We start from the raw sequence: 17097 nt of genomic DNA on the forward strand, positions 1-17097 counted from the left end.
ACTCCCAAATGCTGAGAGCATCACTAGCAAGAAAATGCTGAGATTTACTGAAAAGCTTCTGCCTATGATTTTGGTAAGGTGACAGCTATGAATTACTGCATCCACCTTCTGCTTACATTACCTGTGTCCCATCCTTGGACAAGGCTGCTGCTCATGTCATACCTTGCTTGGAATGCTCATCCTTCCAAGTGCCCTGTTCTCTCCTGAAGCCTCACAACTATTTTTTTCAAAGGTGAATGGACCAAGTATGGACTTAAGTATGGACAGTTTGTATCTCTTTGGTATACTCCCAGTTTTTAGTGGTTGGAGTCATGCCATTCACATCTCTGCTGCTCTGGCCTCAAACCCCATATGGGAACAGTAAAAGCTGATATTAACACCATTAACATTCCCCTGGGCCTTAATGTCTATGGACAGCTCTCAGTAGTACTTGAAATGCATCTCCTAATTTTGAGAGGCAGTTTAGAGGTGCAGATTAGGGGTGGTGGAAGAGCCATGCAACCAAGCAGGGCTTTTGTCATCACAGAGTTAACAGCGTTTTAAAATAAATTACCACATCTGGTAAACAATGTCAGTATGACCTAAAGCCCCTTGAATAGGCTCATTGTAGCTACTTACTAAATGTGCCTTGAATTAAATTAATTAGAAAACACAAATTACTCCCCTCTAAATAACAATGTAATAAAGCAACTGCTTAATGAAAAATATCAGTGATCAGTGAGCAATCCACAAACACAAAAAAAGGGCTTGTAATCAAACCAAATTCACAGACTCATCAGCAAGGCAAGAAAGGCTTCATACAAGGTTAGTCAAAAATGAGTCAGATGCAGGGATCTAAATTAAACTAATTATCACAGAGATTATTACATTTATCTTAACAAAAACCTTTCTCTTTTCTCCCCAGTACTCCCTAAAGCTCTGTGTACAGCTGGCTGCATCCATCTGCTCAACTACGTTTTGTAACATAGGGGAAAAAATGCAAATCATTAAGCAAGTTCTGTACCATGACTACAGCACTCTTAATGCCATTACCCATCAGGAGTAGTATTTCTGTTGTGTGACACTGTACTACCTTGTGAATGATGCAATCCATGAAAGAAGGCCAAAAATCAGTTTATTTCACGTTATTTGGTTTGTGTTAATTCTCCGGTCTTGTGCGGAGCTGAGAAGTACACTTCAGGAACAAGGACATTAAAAAAACCCTAACCCTACCTATAATGGTTTCAGGGAAGAACCCATGGACAAAACTCTGAAGTCACTCCAAGTGCTGTTCTTTCTAATTCAACATTTTCCAGATTTGGGTTGATTTTACAAACATCAGTATATATATTGATATTGACTTCTCTCAACTGCTTAACATTTCCAATCACAGCACCCAGCTGATCATCCATATCCAACAGCAAAGAAAGCCCTAGGTGAACATATAAAAATAAGGAAAAGCTTTTTCACTGTGAGGGTGACAGGGCACTGGCACAGGCTGCCCAGGGAGGTTGTGGAGTCTCCTTCTCTGGAGAGATTCAAACCCCACCTGGACTCATTCCTGGGTGACCTGCTATAGGTGAGCCTGCCCTGGCAGTGGTGTTGGACTCAATGATCTTTTGAGGTCCTTTCCAACCCTTAACATTGTGTGATTCTGTGAACCTAGGTGAAAAGGTGACCCATTTGTTTCTGCCATTACATGATATATAGCTCAGAATGCACAACAGCTTGAAAATTAGTAGCAGATTAATAAAAAGACAAGGAAAGAACTATTTCAGAGTGTGTCACCAGGTTAACATCTATAGAGAAAATGCTGCTGTCTCAGAAAAATAAAAAGACAACAAGGTTTCTAAACAGTGGTGCTTACACTGAGCTGCATAAAACCCAAAGGCTTTACCCCCAAAGGAGGGGTAAAGTACTGGAGTCAGAGGGTACACAGCCATATACCTGGCACTGCACATTGATCACTGCTTTCTGTGTGCAAAACAAGAAACTCTAAATAATTAATGCTAATGGCCACTAGTGCTGCTGGGGAAGAGGGGAGGTTGGTGGTGACAAAGCAATCTCCTTGATTTTATGTAATCTGTTGCCAAAGAATTTCTAATAAAGGAGAAATACTATCTAAAATATAGATGGAATTTGATCTTTTCCCAGACTGGAGAAAGAATAAGAAAACATACCAGAATAATTTGCAGCAAGAGACTTAAACCTGCACAGAGGCATAAGAAGCATCATCAAGAAAACCCCTACCTTGTCCCTGCCCAACTTTTCTGCTTGTCATCGTGATTTGCATAACAAGAGTGTCACTGCACTAGCAAAAACAATTAGCTATGCAATCCCACCTTTAAGTGAGAGAGTAATTTACACTGCAGGAACACAGCCCTGCCATGCATCAAGTTTGGTAACTACCAACTAATATGAAAAATGCCACATTTCTAATGTTAACTTCAATGCTAATGCTAAGAAAGTGATGTCAAGAGACCACCTTGGGCATTATTAACCCACTGGCACTGGCAAAAAACAGAATGAGGGACAGTATATTATTGCTATTAATAAGAATTTCAGTTCTAGATGCTTTAAAGGTGTTAAATTGTTGGGGCCTCAATTAGTCATTCTTGGTCAGGATGCTGAAGAAGTCCTCATAATTGAAGTGTCAGTCATACTAGAACTGACTCTAAAAGTGATAGGTAAAGTATATGCTAATAAAATGCTTTTTAATTACTACAAAAAATATAAATTTAACTCTGCAGTAAGATATGGTAATGTCAAGACTGTAAGATAATAGACTGAGGATTAGTGTGACAATTACCTCTCTAGCCTATGGTTGAAAGCATGTCAGTACTGCTTATATTTTTATTTTGAAGTTCACTAAATGAGGAGTTTTTCCTAAAGCATGAGATGTTGGGAGTCATATGCTTGGATGAAAACCTCTATAAATATTTAACCAAATATGTATATAAACATTAATTTTCTGAAACCTAATGAATCTGAGAAGGTAAACACCAGGACTGGAAAGTAATTACAAAAACCCATGTTCTTTTTCCATGGATATGTTTGTGCGTGTATACACATGCATTATGTATATTTTTTTTTCATATACAGAGGTGTTCCTGTGGGGATATGCAGGAAGGCACCTCACCTTTTCCACAAGCCCACAAAATCCATGACTTGCAAGCTTTATTTCTAGAGCACATCTCACCATTTTCTGAGTATGCTGCAGCTGTGCAGCTGGCCTGTCCCTTGGCATGGCTTGGGGGTACTGAAAGCAGCAGAACCACTCCAAGTTCAAGAGAGAGGACACCAGTAGAGGATAAACCATATTTTGCTATTTCATATCTGCATTTATCCTGCTCAGTGAGGGTGTTTGTCTTCAGACTTCTCAGAGCACTGTTACAAGGTGTAAATCCACACACTTAAATCTGTGTGGCTTACGGCAGGCTCGTATTTCAGATCCGGAGAGCAGCCTGCACAGAGGGGATGCCCACAACCAGGGTTTGATGTTACTGTTAATAAATAACATCCCTTATAATAATAAGCTATTATTTATAGAATGCTGAGCCAGATTCAGCCCTGGGGGAGTGCACGTGCACACGTGGCACAAGGAGGCAGAAATCTTTTCTAGAGAACAATGCATTTGCAGATGTTCTCACAAAACATGACTTGATTTAAAATACAGTTTTATATAAAAAAGAAAAATATCAGTATTTCACTACACTTCCAAGTATGTAACTGTACATCTCAGAAACTAAGCCTTAAGGATCAAACCTTCTGGGGATTGATATTCACCTGCCATATCCCCACCTTGCCTTCATGTGCCCCAGACATGGGGCCCTGACCCATCCCAGCCTCCTCAGTCAGCACCTGAAGGCCACTCCAAGTTCAAGAGAGAGGACACCAGTAGAGGAGAAAACATCTTTTGCTATTTCACCTCCTCAAAGCTTGGCCTCCTCCACCATATCTGTCTGGTCTACTAAGTCCTGCCAGGTTTTCAAGTCCAACTCAGGGTACATTGGAGGTCTTCTAGTCCTAATTGTTATCACCATCACAAAAATGAGTCCACCTGACCAAGAAAAAATGAACATGAAAATGAATAAACATAAAATCCCAATGCAGAATGGGAAAAAAATAAAATTCAGAACAGAGAGGCTTGGAGACATGAGGATATATATTTAAAAACCATCCGTCTGAGAACAAAAACATTGACTAGCCCATTACAAAGCCATTCTTCTCCTTCAGTTTTGCCCACCTTCTATTGCTTTTAATGACTCTCCAAATGTATTTAATTACAGTACTAAATAAAGACCTTTCTTGGATTCCCAATACATCATTAATTCTGTTAGGACTGCTTAATATAATGCTAAATCAGGGCAGCAGCCACTGCACCTACCTGCAACACAGCTGATAAAACCTTATTATTTACAAGCACATGCACACCAAAACGCCACAGAGGTAGTATGCAAGGGCAGGAGAAAAAATAGGTGGAATAAACCCCTCCTTGCTACAAAGCTCCAAGTCTGTTCCTTTTCCTGCTGTGCAAATCCCAATGAAGATGCAGGAGGCTCATCTCTAGCCAAATCTGCCTTATCCAATGCATAGCATTAGGTTCTGCTGTGCCACCTGGTGTTAGATCACATCATATTTGATATCAAACAACACTCTGTGGGGTTGAGATGCCTCATTAGTACCACTTCAGCATTTAACACCAAAACCAAATAAGAACAGAAGGGGAAAAGAGATAGAAAATTGTAAAACCTCAAGCTAGGGAGAAAAAAAAATAATGAAAAAAAAGAAGAACAAACTTCAGTAAGAATTCTGGAGCACTCGTTTTTCATTTGCTAAGCAACCTCCTGTTTTGTGTTTATCTAAGAGCCTATTGCTTTCTGCAAGATAAGGTGGTTTGTGCAACAAAACATCCTGATGGGAAGATCTGACGTTTTTTTCTTCCAGCATTAAGCAAATTCTTCAGTTTTCTTATTGATTTTTAAAGCAGATCCAGGTTCCCTGCCACAGAAAGGCAGCCACCTGCATAATGTCCCTGTCACCACTAGTGTGTGGTCAGCATACAAGGTTGCACAAAGCTGAAATTATTTTTTTTTTTGTCAATATAAGTTAATTGTTCACCTCCTTAATAACTGAAATACAGGTTTCATCCTGGCCTTAAAGCACACTTCATGAAATAGCTCAAAACTTTAGGAAATCATCTCAGCCCTTAAAATTCATGCCAAATGTGTAACACAAAAAGCCAAGCAATGAATCAGCAACAGTTCTGTTTTACCCTTTCAAGCAACCCTGAAGCTTACATGACACACATATCTGGGGGACATAAGCTTTACTACAGACAGGCCACACTGACACAAAAATGCAGGGCAATTGATGCAAAACTAATGCTGACCCAAAAAGCAGATTTCACAGGCATCCATTCATTTGCTTACTCATTTCTGGAAGAGGATTGGTGCAAATGGAGCTAATGAAGGGGAGCTGAGGGCAACCAACACACTTGTGCCTCAGACACCTAACAGATCAGTGTCAGCACTTTGCATGCATCACCCCAGCAAGAGCTGGAAATTCTACAGGCAATTAAAATGCCCACATACCAGCAATGCTGATTCTCCCTTATTATCAGAAATCGGGTATTATTAGCTCTGTAATCTAATGAAGTTGGTGGGTTTGGAATCAGGTTCTTGTGTGACAATGTGCTTTGTTTGGAGTTTCTTAACCTCCCAGGGCTTAATAAAGGCATGAATACTAAAGGCTTAGAATACAGACAGAACAACTTCGGTTGTGGTGGTTTTATATTTGGAATTTTGGGAGTTTAATACAGGTTTTTTTAAACTCCTGGGCTCTGTGAGGTTGATATTTAAATGCGTTGCTTACTCTTTCATCTGGATGCCTTGCATTGAGAAACTCCAGCACAACCTGGTAATACTAATTAATTAGTTCCCACCAATGCACTATTTCTATGAACATTAGTAATGCACATTACACTATTTGATGTCTGAACAAGCTACCAACAATTACCCTTTGTGGCTGCAGGCATTTGTAGGCATTCAAAACCTTGGTGAAACCCTGCTGCCTCCTGGAGTCTAATGCGAGCCTTGCCATGGACTTCAGCAGCACCAAAATTTCCCCCTTCATATTTTTGGTAAGCAGAGTTGCACATTTATATCATCAAAACCAAACAGCTAATGTCACTAAGATTAACACCTGGGAAACACTTTGAAGGCAAAAAACACTGCATAATCCTAAAATATTACATTATTTATAAGACGACCTGATTTTAAATGTTAAGTTTGGCTTATTTTTATCACAAAGGGAAAATGAGTTCCTGTTAGTTTGCTTTGGAAAACCAGTTACCAGTGATCAGTGGATGGTGCTGCATAACAATACACAGCCTTGCCCCAAAAAGGCCTATCTAAGACTCCAGAGCTGTTTAGAAGAAAATTAACTTGCACAGGGGATTGAAATACATGCACATAAGCAATTCTAATAAGGGGTATGAACTTCAGGCTTATTAAAAATATAAACACATGTAACATTTCCTTTATTTCATCTTTTCCTGACTTCAACTGATTTTTATATCTGCTCCTTGATTTACTCATCCCTAATCAGTATAAAGCTATAAAAGAACAGTAAATGTGACAACAAACTTGCTTTAAAGTCTCATCAGCTTTTTTTGGCCTTGTTAGACTGTAATTTCACTTAACAGAGAGAAGAGAATACCAAAGGGTGACTTGGTGGTTTGGAAAAAAAAAGACATAGCTACTCCAACTAAAGAATCCCCCAGATCTGCTTCTTCCCTGCATGTAAGTCACAGGTTTTAGGTCTTTCTACTAGGATTGCTTATTTTTCACAAAGTGGAAAAGTCAGATTGTAAAACATTTAAAAAACCATTTCATCTTATTTCTAATGCAGTTTGCAGAACAACTTACAAACTTTACTAATCTGATTCCCTTCTTACCAGGCAGATCTCTTTTAAGCAAATAGCAACAAAAATAAACAAGAGGAAACAACTGAAAACCCATTTTTAAATGCCAAATGAGATTCTCTATTTAATCAGGAAATTCATAACTCTGGAATTACAAGGTAATAACCTTGGAATACAAAGTAATGAACTCTAATAATAAATTTTGGCATTACACATAAACATACATTTCTTTAAGCATACTATGATTCTGATTTTTTCAAACATAATTTAGTGACTAGTGAGGGGTGCCTATGAGATATTAAAAACATCCCCCCACCTTTTATTTCTGGATTGTATTACTTGATTCAGGTGTTTTTCAGCATACATCTCAAAATAACCTATACTGAGTGACAAATTGCTGAGAGATTGTACAAACAATCTCTCAGGTTTGATGGGAGACACCTGAGCAGAAGGTACTGGGAGCTTTGGTAGGTGGTGGTGGTGGTTGAAAGGAGAAAAGGCAGGGAAAAAACCTGCCTTTTGAAATGGCATTTTCAAAATATGTAGAGATCAGATGAGCAGACAGAGAGGAATTAGATCTGCTCCTGCTCTGGGTGAGGGAAGAAGTTGCCACGATGTGGCACGCACGATGCCCTGTACCAGCAGCTCTGTGCTCAGTGAGATGGGGTGTGGGGAGTTCCCTAAAGGATCCAAACCCAGGACAAAGCCCTCAGTATAATGCCCTGCTCCCTCTGTACTAGGAACTGAAGACATTGCTGGAAATTGTGAACTTTTCTTCCCTTTCCAGAAGCTTTGGCACAGGAGAACACTCTCTGTGGTAACGGTCAGATGATTCCCAGGTTGTGATCTTTGTCCTAAATGCAGTTTGAACTCACTTTTTCTCCTATTCATCACCTGCTAAGACAGTTGGAAATTTTCTGGCAGCTCGAAGCTTAAGTGCCACGACTTTCAACTCACTCTTCACTGCAGGCCTAAAGGGCAAACAGAAGTGAGTGGCTTGTTCAAAGAGTCCAAGTCTGTACTGAATAGCTGATTGCAGCCGTAATTACCACAGTTTTACATCATTAGGGATAGCAACTGAAAAGGAGCTCTAATTCCAACACTGTGAGACATTGCCTTTAGTTGCTGGGCTCTCACCATTAAACGAATCATTTCCAACACTTCTGGTAAGGCCAGGAAGAGAAAATTTCACTTCAATGCAGGGAGAGGAGCTTGATAAACAACTAGAAAGGCAATATTTTTCCTTCTAAGATTCAGACTGATAGGTGTTCCTGGTGGGGCAGAAAGGAATGGTGAGGAGATGTCCCCTAAAGCCAGCAGCAGCAACAGATTTCACTCACCTGAGGTTTTTAATGCTCAATGCCACTGCTCACTTATGCCTGAGTATTTTCACACTCTAGATCTAAAAGAGCAACCTGATTTCAATCATACTGCTATAATGTGCTTGCAATTTTAAGCCATTATGATATATTGTTTGTAAAGTCTTCCCACTGTGCCTAAAGGATCCTGTAATTCTCTACCCTGGCTGGGGGGGAGCTTGAAGCTGCAGCAGGCACTGTGAAGTTTTTCTTCTCTGTATTACTATGTGATGTTTTATGGACACAAGATAAATAGGAAAGAAAAATACATCCTTCCATTTTAGGCTACAGTAGGAGCCATCAAATCCAGAGCAGCTGACTTTAGCAGACATTTTCAGCATTTTCAGTTTACTACTCTCTGTGGAAAGCAGTGGAAGTTTATTACCTTCACCCACCAAGAACATCACCTGAAGAGCAAGAGAGAGCCCATGTGCTTAAGGAGACTTAATAGGTTTGTTGCTTTAGAGCTCTGGAATTTTATGCTATTGCTGCAAATCTTGTTGTAGTCATAGGTACCATGAGGACCTTCTTAAGAGCACTGAGTCAAGGGCCAAATGATCAGCACTACTGGCACAAGCCTCTCCCCAAACACCTTCCATTCCTCTGAACCATGAATGGGGAATTTACCACAGACTGTACTTTTAAATGGAGGTAACCACTCAGGTGGACACTAATGGGCATTTAGACATATAGATATTACACAGGTTCTTCCTGCAAAATATGCTTAGTCTTGAAACTCCAGCATGTATCATGTGCTTCCCAAAACACTGATTTCCATTCCCTAATTTGATGTGAATCTGGCAGGAGGGAAAGCTATGAGAAACTCCACTGATTTGCAGATGACATGTGAGTGACATTGCACCTGTGAGCTTTCACTTTGATCTGGAGCAAAGTGGGAACACAACTCAGAGGGGATTACAGCTATCAGGCTCAAGGTTTATGCTATTTTCTACCTTTCAGTGAATAAAGATGCTGGTAAGCACTTACTTTGAAAGCTTTGCAGGGAAACTGTCCATTCAACCCTGCATGGAAACTGCTCAGCTTAAATCTATTACCTGAACACAAACCAATCTCAATATTTTTGGATGAACTGAAGTTTGACCCAAGAAAAAGGGAGGAAAAAAGGAAACAAATAATCCTCTTTTATCTGAGGCGATTCAAAAAATACATCAATAAGACACAGAAATGTTCTCACTGAAAGATGTGTTAGATCTTGGTAACCCTCCCCACACAAAAAGCACAGGGGTTTTGTAGAATAACTTCTCCTGAAACAGCCCCCTGCGTGTCCCAGCATAGACACAGCTCCATGGGATAAAAGTCACTTGGGAAGCAGGGAAATTTTTCTGACAAAATATTTCTTTTATTGTGAATAGAATCTGTGCAGAATGGAAAAGGTATTTGAGAACTGCTTATTTCAGTCAATTACTCTGCATAGACAAGGCTTCAATGACAAATGGATTTAAAGTGGCACATATTATTACCTTCTTTGTTTTTTGGTTGTGGCTTTTTTTTTTTGGACAAAAAAAGTACTTTATGTACTTGGTAGGTACAAGATTAAAAGAACCTTTCAAAACAAGGTTGTGCCTTTAGTGGTCTTATTAACAGTATTTTTTTTCTTAATAATGGAAATATGTAATTGTGTTGTGCCATGCAGGGACAAAAACACATGCTGAATTCTGCATTTGGTAACCCGTGGTGCTGTTTTACTTCCAGATACCCAGCTCCTGAATGGACCTGCTGGGTTATTGTCCCCTCTGTTGTCACAGGCACCATGTCATATCCCCTTCAAACTGGCTGAACTCCACCTCCAAAAAATCAAGGCTTTATGCCTCCCCCAGTTTGACTTACAGGCTCTAACTGGTTGATGCTTTTTTCTAATCTATCGTTTAAATTATTCATGGACAAAAACCACCCAGTTGTTCTTTGGCCAGCATCTCTTTTTGGTTTAAGTACCTCCTGTCTCTCCTACCTAATAGTTTTGTCCTCTTTATATTACGAAGAAATTCTTTCCTGTGAGGGTGCTGAGACACTGGCACAGGTTGCCCAGAGAGGCTGTGAATGCCCCATCCCTGGAAGTGTTCAAGGACAGGACAGGTGGAGCTTGGAGCAACCTGGTCTAGTGGGAGGAGTCCTGCTCATGGCAGGGGTGTTGGAACTAGATGATCTCTAAGGTGCCTCCTATCCTAAACCATTCTATAATACTATAATCCCTTAATTTTGCTAAGTAAAAGAAGCTTTTCCACTTTTGTCCCCGGTACAAGCACAATTAAGAACTCTGCACCCTGCCTCCACTTGGAGTTCATCCTTCCTGAAACTCTCAAGTGTTGAAGTCAAGACATGCTCAGCAAGTTTTACCCAGCATCATGTACAGGAAAACAGCAATAAGACAATTAAGCTCTAATACAGGAAATATTTTACAGGCTGGGTTTGCATTTTAACAACTAAACCTTGTCGTTGGGAGTACACCAGCAGCTTGGAGCAGGCAGAGCTTTTCCTGTATTTCACACATCTCTTTCTGATATTTTTCTGCCTGATTAGTAATCACTCCTGACAAATCCTTCCGACAGCTCTGAACATCAGCCTTCCTGTTACAGGGATGCTCCATGCAAAGCCTGACTGAATGCAAACGTTGGGCTAAGACAAGGATGCCTGACAGCTTCTCAGCATTTTCTTCACTGGACACCAGAGGGAGAAGGAGGAAAAGACAAGTGTCAGTGAAGCTAAAGAACTGCTTCAAGAGCCCTGAAGGAGCTTATCAGACACCGGAGCCAAATACATTTCTGTAATCGGATCAAACCAGTGGAACCTTGTCTGGGGACAGTACTTGTGATAAAAGACTTGGCAGGGTTAACACGAGGTAAAGTTACAGGAGACAGAACCTAAGTGCAGCAGCACTGAGTCTCAGGTGCATTTTTGCCAGCCCCATTTTACAAGCTTTAAACAAACCTGGCTGGTTTTGATGCTGAGGATACTACTATCAGTGCCTGAATTCTGCCTGGCTTCTGGGCCACACCTCATGTGCCTTTTGGTCCAGCCTTCTTCTGGATGTGAAGAAAAACGTTTCAGTGACTAACCTTGGGTCCAGGACCATCACAGTTTTTAAGTCCCACACCAAGAGTGTGAAATTTAGAACTGCAAGTGCTCTGTGCTGTGATGTGCATGGATATGTCAGGACCTTGAAGGAGAGAGGGAATTCAAGGAGTCTGATACAGCATCCATCTAGGAAGGTGACAGCAAGTGCTCAACATGTGGTTAGCATCTCCATGAAGTAAAAAAAAATGAGAGATTCAGCATGATTACTAGGAAACTATTTACTATCTTATTAAAACTAAACTACGCTTTTATTTCCTCATCAAATATTTTCATTATGCCTTCAAGGGATACGGAGGATTATTAAATGTCAGCCACAATTCATATAATTAATGTATGGTGTTACCAGGTATATATGAGCTCTCCAGGAGAATTAATAATAGCTGCTATTTTTCTTCCAGCCATATATTCCCCAAAATAACACATATATTAATCATGAAAATGCAGTGCATTTTTTAAACCTCTCTAGTACTGAAAGTCTTTAAGGAACTCACACTTTGAAAATTAGAGAATTCTTAACATATTCTGTTCTGTACTTTTTAAATTCACTATCAAAATGCAAAACACAGTAAGCACTTGGAAAGGAAGGAGCATAAGAAAAGCAGTGCTTTCTCCAGAGCTGCTATTAATTACAGACTCAACATCCTCAAATTATTGAAATAAGTCTTTAAAAGCAACAAACAAGTGATGTAAATTCAGAAAGTAGTTTGTCCCCCACTAAAATAAACTGGCTTTTGTTGCTAACTTAAAACAATCAAAACACTTCAAAAAGGCATCAGAAAAGTGCTTTGATCTCACATACTCCTCCCAGAGCTGGCGGGGGGCTGCATTTAGTCAAGAGATGACCCCTCTGCTCTTGACTTTGTACTCAACAGATGACATTGATTCTGTGAGTTTGACACTAACTCTTCCAGTTATTTTAACCCACAGACTACAACTGTACTACATGAGGTGGGGTGGGCTAATTTAGATTACTTCACACTTAGGATGGGCAGGGAAGGTGTTCCTGTGGATGGACTGATGCCATTGTCCAGTTACCTCCAAGCTCTGCTTCCCCATGGGTTACAGACATGATGTCTGTAGGGTCATTTCTGTATCTGCTGGTGGCCCCTCAGCAATACAACCAAAAATGAGCTCAGCTCCCCATTGCAGAGCAAATAAACATGTCCAGAAGTAATGTTTCAATTGCTTACAACGTGGGGAACTTTAAATCCTCTCCTCTACTCCCAGATGCAACTTTTCCTCAGTGAAGTCTTTGGATAGCTGATTTTGAACACTGCAAATTACCAGATGTACTGCCAGCCTCTTGCATCTCCTTAAACAGTTCAAGAAATGTCCACGTGCTATTTTACAAGCATGAGATGAGAGTTTGCTATGTAGGTAAGGTGTACCCATATGAGTATCCACACCACTCCTTTGAGCACTAGCAGAAGAGCACTAGCAGAAGAGCACATGGGAACTACCTGCACATTCTCCCCAGTGCAAATTCTAACTTATCCTCCATGATCTGACCACTTCCAACCTGGGGCAGTTCCTACACCTCAGACACCAACCATTTCTACAGAGAACCTTAGGAGAGCAGGTTTTTCACGACGCGCATTAATTTTTGAAATTTCAAGAAGAAGAGTTTTGCAGACTCACCTCCTCGCTGCACAAGCAACGTGACTTCACTTCCCTTCGGACATTCAATCAGCATATCCACCACCTGGTTGTGAGTGAGGCTCTGCACATTCTTCTTGTTGACTTCAACTATAAGATCACCTTCCTTCAAGCCGCGGCACCGCGGGCTGTCCACGATTTGTTTCACTCTTTGGCCACCCCCACCGGGACTGTCTGCTATAGTAAACCCAAAGCCCATAGGCCCTTTCACTATATGCACAGTTATGAGTTCAGGTTGTGTTGCTATTGAAGATGCCAACGAGACTGTGTCATTGGGGTAACCATGGGGTCCATTGGAGGAGACCTCAGCTGGGCTGCTGGGTCTCGCTTCCTTTGTGCCATTTACTTTCCCTGTTTTACTGCTGTGGCTCGCCGGGGAGTCGTAATTTTCCTGCCCGTTCACAATGATTGGTTCCTTGTCCAAAATTGCCACGGATGTAACCAGGCTGGTGTTGGGATCATCGGGATCGAAGGGCAGGGGGTAACCTCGGCACAGCTCGAGGTCGACGCTGGCACCGATGGGGATGGACTGGAAGATTTTCACAACTTGAGCATGAGTGTGCCCCAGCACACAGGTATCGTTCACGCTGACTATGACGTCCCCTGCAGAGGACACAGACAGATATACCAAACAGATACGTTTTTGGGCACCCCAGGAAGGTGAGGCCTAGAGCTGCAGTATCCACAGTAATCACTCAGAAGTAAAGAGCAATGTTTAAGTACCTTTGCCAGAGAAAGGACACTTAGGCAAGCAAGAACTCTCTGCACATCATGGATTAACTGCATAAAGCCTTAGGTACATAAATGTGAAAATGGAATTGGCTCATGCAAAAAAATAATAAATACACATTATGGTATATGGCCCATTTAACAGTTATTTCAAAGCCTGGCTCTCACTCTTACCCACTGCACTGCACTGCCATGTGATAGAAACAAAACTGAGAGCACAGAAGAGCTATAACAAAAAGCTCTCAAATACCAATTGCTCCAATACAGTGCCATGTGTCATGTCTCAGACACATTTTGTCCTGAAATCTAAGTATTAATTAAGTTATGGTAATTTTTTTAACACCAGGGCTGCAACACAGCGATTTTTAACGTTGTGATGTTCCACTTTCAAGTGAGGAGTTGTGACCTCAGATGAATCCTCACAGGATTTCCCCATGCTAAGCCTAAACTCTGGCAAAACAAATTCTCTCTTGGTGTCTCCACAGAGTGAAATGCAAGTCAGCCCACTCCTTTGTTCATTCCTTGGGAGTAGCTTTGGAGAGGGAGTGAGTGGCATGGCAGACACAAACACACACAGTGATGCAGTCCCACAAAAATTCCTCAGCCCTTGCAACCATGAGGAGCAGTAACACACAGCATGAGGCAGGACCCTACAACTGCTGGCTTTTCTCTGCAGGTCAGTGTAAGGAGCTGGCAGAGCCCCAGTTGGATATTTTGAGACCTAAAGTGATTTTCCAGCATGTGAAGTGCCTTCCTATAAGATCTTCAAGATATTCCCCAATGTATCTCACTTCCCTGCTTGTTGATGGGAAAGCTGAATGCCTTTCCCCAAAAAAGGGATGAGGACTCAAGTTCTTAATGGACTGCGTATAAAACCAGCTGTAAAACCATAAAACAAAGTGGTGGTGGTGATTTTAATTTAAAGCATCTGTACCTGTTTCCATTTTGCCATCCAGTGCTGCAGGGCCATCAAGCACCAAACTTTTGATTTGCAGAAATTCATCCGGTTCATCCCCTCCAACGACAGTGAAGCCAAAACCTCTGCTGCTTTTCCTTAGCTTGGTGTGGATGAACTTCCCTTTCAACTCAGAAGGGTTTCGTGTAAAAAAAGGTTTTCCTGTGTAGGAAGTTAGGAAAATCTATAAACAGGCAGGCAAGGGCCTTTGATCTGCTTTTCCTCTGCTCCTCCCCACTCTAACAAGTACATGGCCAAACACAGCAGTGTGCTGGGACAGGACTGAACTTCATCCAGCATCCTCTCACCTCATCACACTCCACTCAGTCTCCCTGGATCCAACCATGCAGTAAAAAGAGTAAAAACCCCTGGTGCCTGGTGTTAGGCACCTGTACCTCTTTTTTAGGAGAGGTTGTGCACACTAAAGCCCCAAGGCTACAAAGGGGAAAACCATGGATGCTTCAAGGAATGAAATATATTAGAGCTGGCAATGCTGGCTTAGATATGTCCTATCTCTGTCCTGAAGTGGTGACATCCACCCCTAGGAAGCCAGAACAGGGGAATTACAAATGCCTCCTACAGAAGGTGTCTGCAGAAAGGAATGTCATTGTGTTTTTTATCACTGGGCTTTTTCCCAACCCACCCAGCAAGCAGCAACTTGGGAACAAGACACCCTGTAACCCCTTAGCAGAACCCTCCCAGCCCCACCATCACTGCCACCCTGGGACCTCCTCTACTGAGAAAGTGGAGTTTGATACTGCTCTTCAGACTCTGTTTCAAGTCTTTTCCTCTTTCCTTTCTGCCCCGTGCCTGTTGTGGATGAAACGCTGCTGTTGTCAGGCAGGGATCAAAGAGCAGCCTGGGAGCTGCGTGGCTGTTCTGGAGGGTTGTTGATGCTCTCTGGGAGCATGGTTAAGAGGGAACAAGGTGCTCCAAAGATAAAAGTGTGCCCTTGCAAAGGATGTTGCCCAGATTCAAAAAGGGAATCACAGAGGCTGTACTTCACACTAAACACCTTTGCACTTTTGATTGGTTTTTTATGCTTGGAGGGGAAAAGACTGTGCCACTAAGCCCTCTGGTGACAGCTCCAGGATCAGCAGTGGGTATCACAGCCAGCACAGCTCCTGTACTTTCAAAAATTTCAGCAGTATTGCCTTAGGCCTCTGTTTAGAAAGGAGACCTCGGGGGAGAGTGAGGGGATTTGAGACTTGTGAGCCTTTGACTGGGGGAAAAAAAAAAAAAAGGTATATTTGAAGATTATTCATCAGAGGGCAGTGAGAGGACTTGCAGTCTTCTGCCTTTGAAGGGGAGCACAGGAACACAGCAATCCTGCACACTGGGGGCAGATGCTCTGCTCAGCCCCCAAGCTAATAAGAAGCCCAGACTATCAAAGTGCAACCCAACAACTCAGGTAACAAACAGGGCTGAGAGACAACGAACAGTGGGGCTTGGTCCCACATTGATTTCTGGTTCAAAAGACAAGCAGAACAAGCCCAGCTTGCTGGTGTCTGCCTACAAATACAGGGTGAACTTGCTCTGTAGTTACAGGATAGCAAAACCACAGGCTGTGTCCCACCACATCATCTGGGAGGGGATAACATTTGAAATGAGTCTATTCACAAAACTCCAGCTGGGAAAGCAGTGCCAGGGGCAGAAGGAGGGGTCCTTGTGCCCCAGCACTGCCATCTGTGGGAGAGGAGGAAAACTCCAGCCACAAGGAGAGGGGATGGAGAAGGCAGAAACTGCTGCAACAAATGGGGAGAAGAAGGAGCAGCACTGAAAAAGGAAAGAATGACAGAGAGAAGTCATCAGCAGGTACCAGGACATGTCACCAAGAGTGGTGCTGAATGGCTAATGTGCTCCTCTAATGCTGCTGAAAATTTTTGTGGCTGGAAGTTGGAAGTGGGTAGAGCCAAGTAAAGCTTCTAATGCCATCCCCCACAGGTCAGGTCCTGTGAACTGCCATGCACAGGTGCCTGGGCAGCCCTTGCTTCAGCCTGACAGTGAAAAAGGCATAGGTGGCATTCCCAGGTGTCTACCATGCAAGGAAGAACAGCTGCTTTTGGGGCACTCTCATCAGAGATGCATCACCCTGGTAGTCAGGGTACCAGACCCAGACCTCTCGTTTTTCCTTGCTGCAAGTCTGGATTACTCTAATGTACTCCAATACCTCTCAGGAATGTGCTGTGGGCTCTGGATAATGTTAATTTTTGCACGTCTGTTTTGGAAGGGCTGGTTTGCTGCCCTGTGCAGCAGAGAGCACTCCCTGGCAGGAAATGCAGACAGAACAGCAGCAGCATCCTTACCCCTCTCACCTCCAGGGACCACAGCTGACCTGCAGAGCACAGGAGAATTCCCCTGCTCACAAATATGTCAGGATGAGGTGCTCCAGCCTGATTCTC

At 42.2% G+C, this 17097-nt stretch overlaps 1 protein-coding gene across 31 annotated transcripts in view; it reads right to left on the reverse strand.

The window, feature by feature from the left end:
* Nucleotides 1-17097, reverse strand: part of MAGI1 (membrane associated guanylate kinase, WW and PDZ domain containing 1) — a 328716-nt gene that overhangs the window by 40548 nt on the left and 271071 nt on the right. For all 31 annotated transcript variants that reach the window (XM_071756239.1, XM_071756238.1, XM_071756236.1 and 28 more), the window contains 2 exons: nucleotides 14675-14857; nucleotides 12994-13614 (listed from right to left, as the gene is read on the reverse strand). In XM_071756239.1, the coding sequence (XP_071612340.1) occupies nucleotides 12994-13614; nucleotides 14675-14857 (804 nt within the window). The remainder of the gene's footprint in view (nucleotides 1-12993; nucleotides 13615-14674; nucleotides 14858-17097) is intronic.

Source organism: Heliangelus exortis, chromosome 12, assembly GCF_036169615.1.
Source record: "Heliangelus exortis chromosome 12, bHelExo1.hap1, whole genome shotgun sequence".
NCBI lineage: Eukaryota > Metazoa > Chordata > Aves > Apodiformes > Trochilidae > Heliangelus > Heliangelus exortis.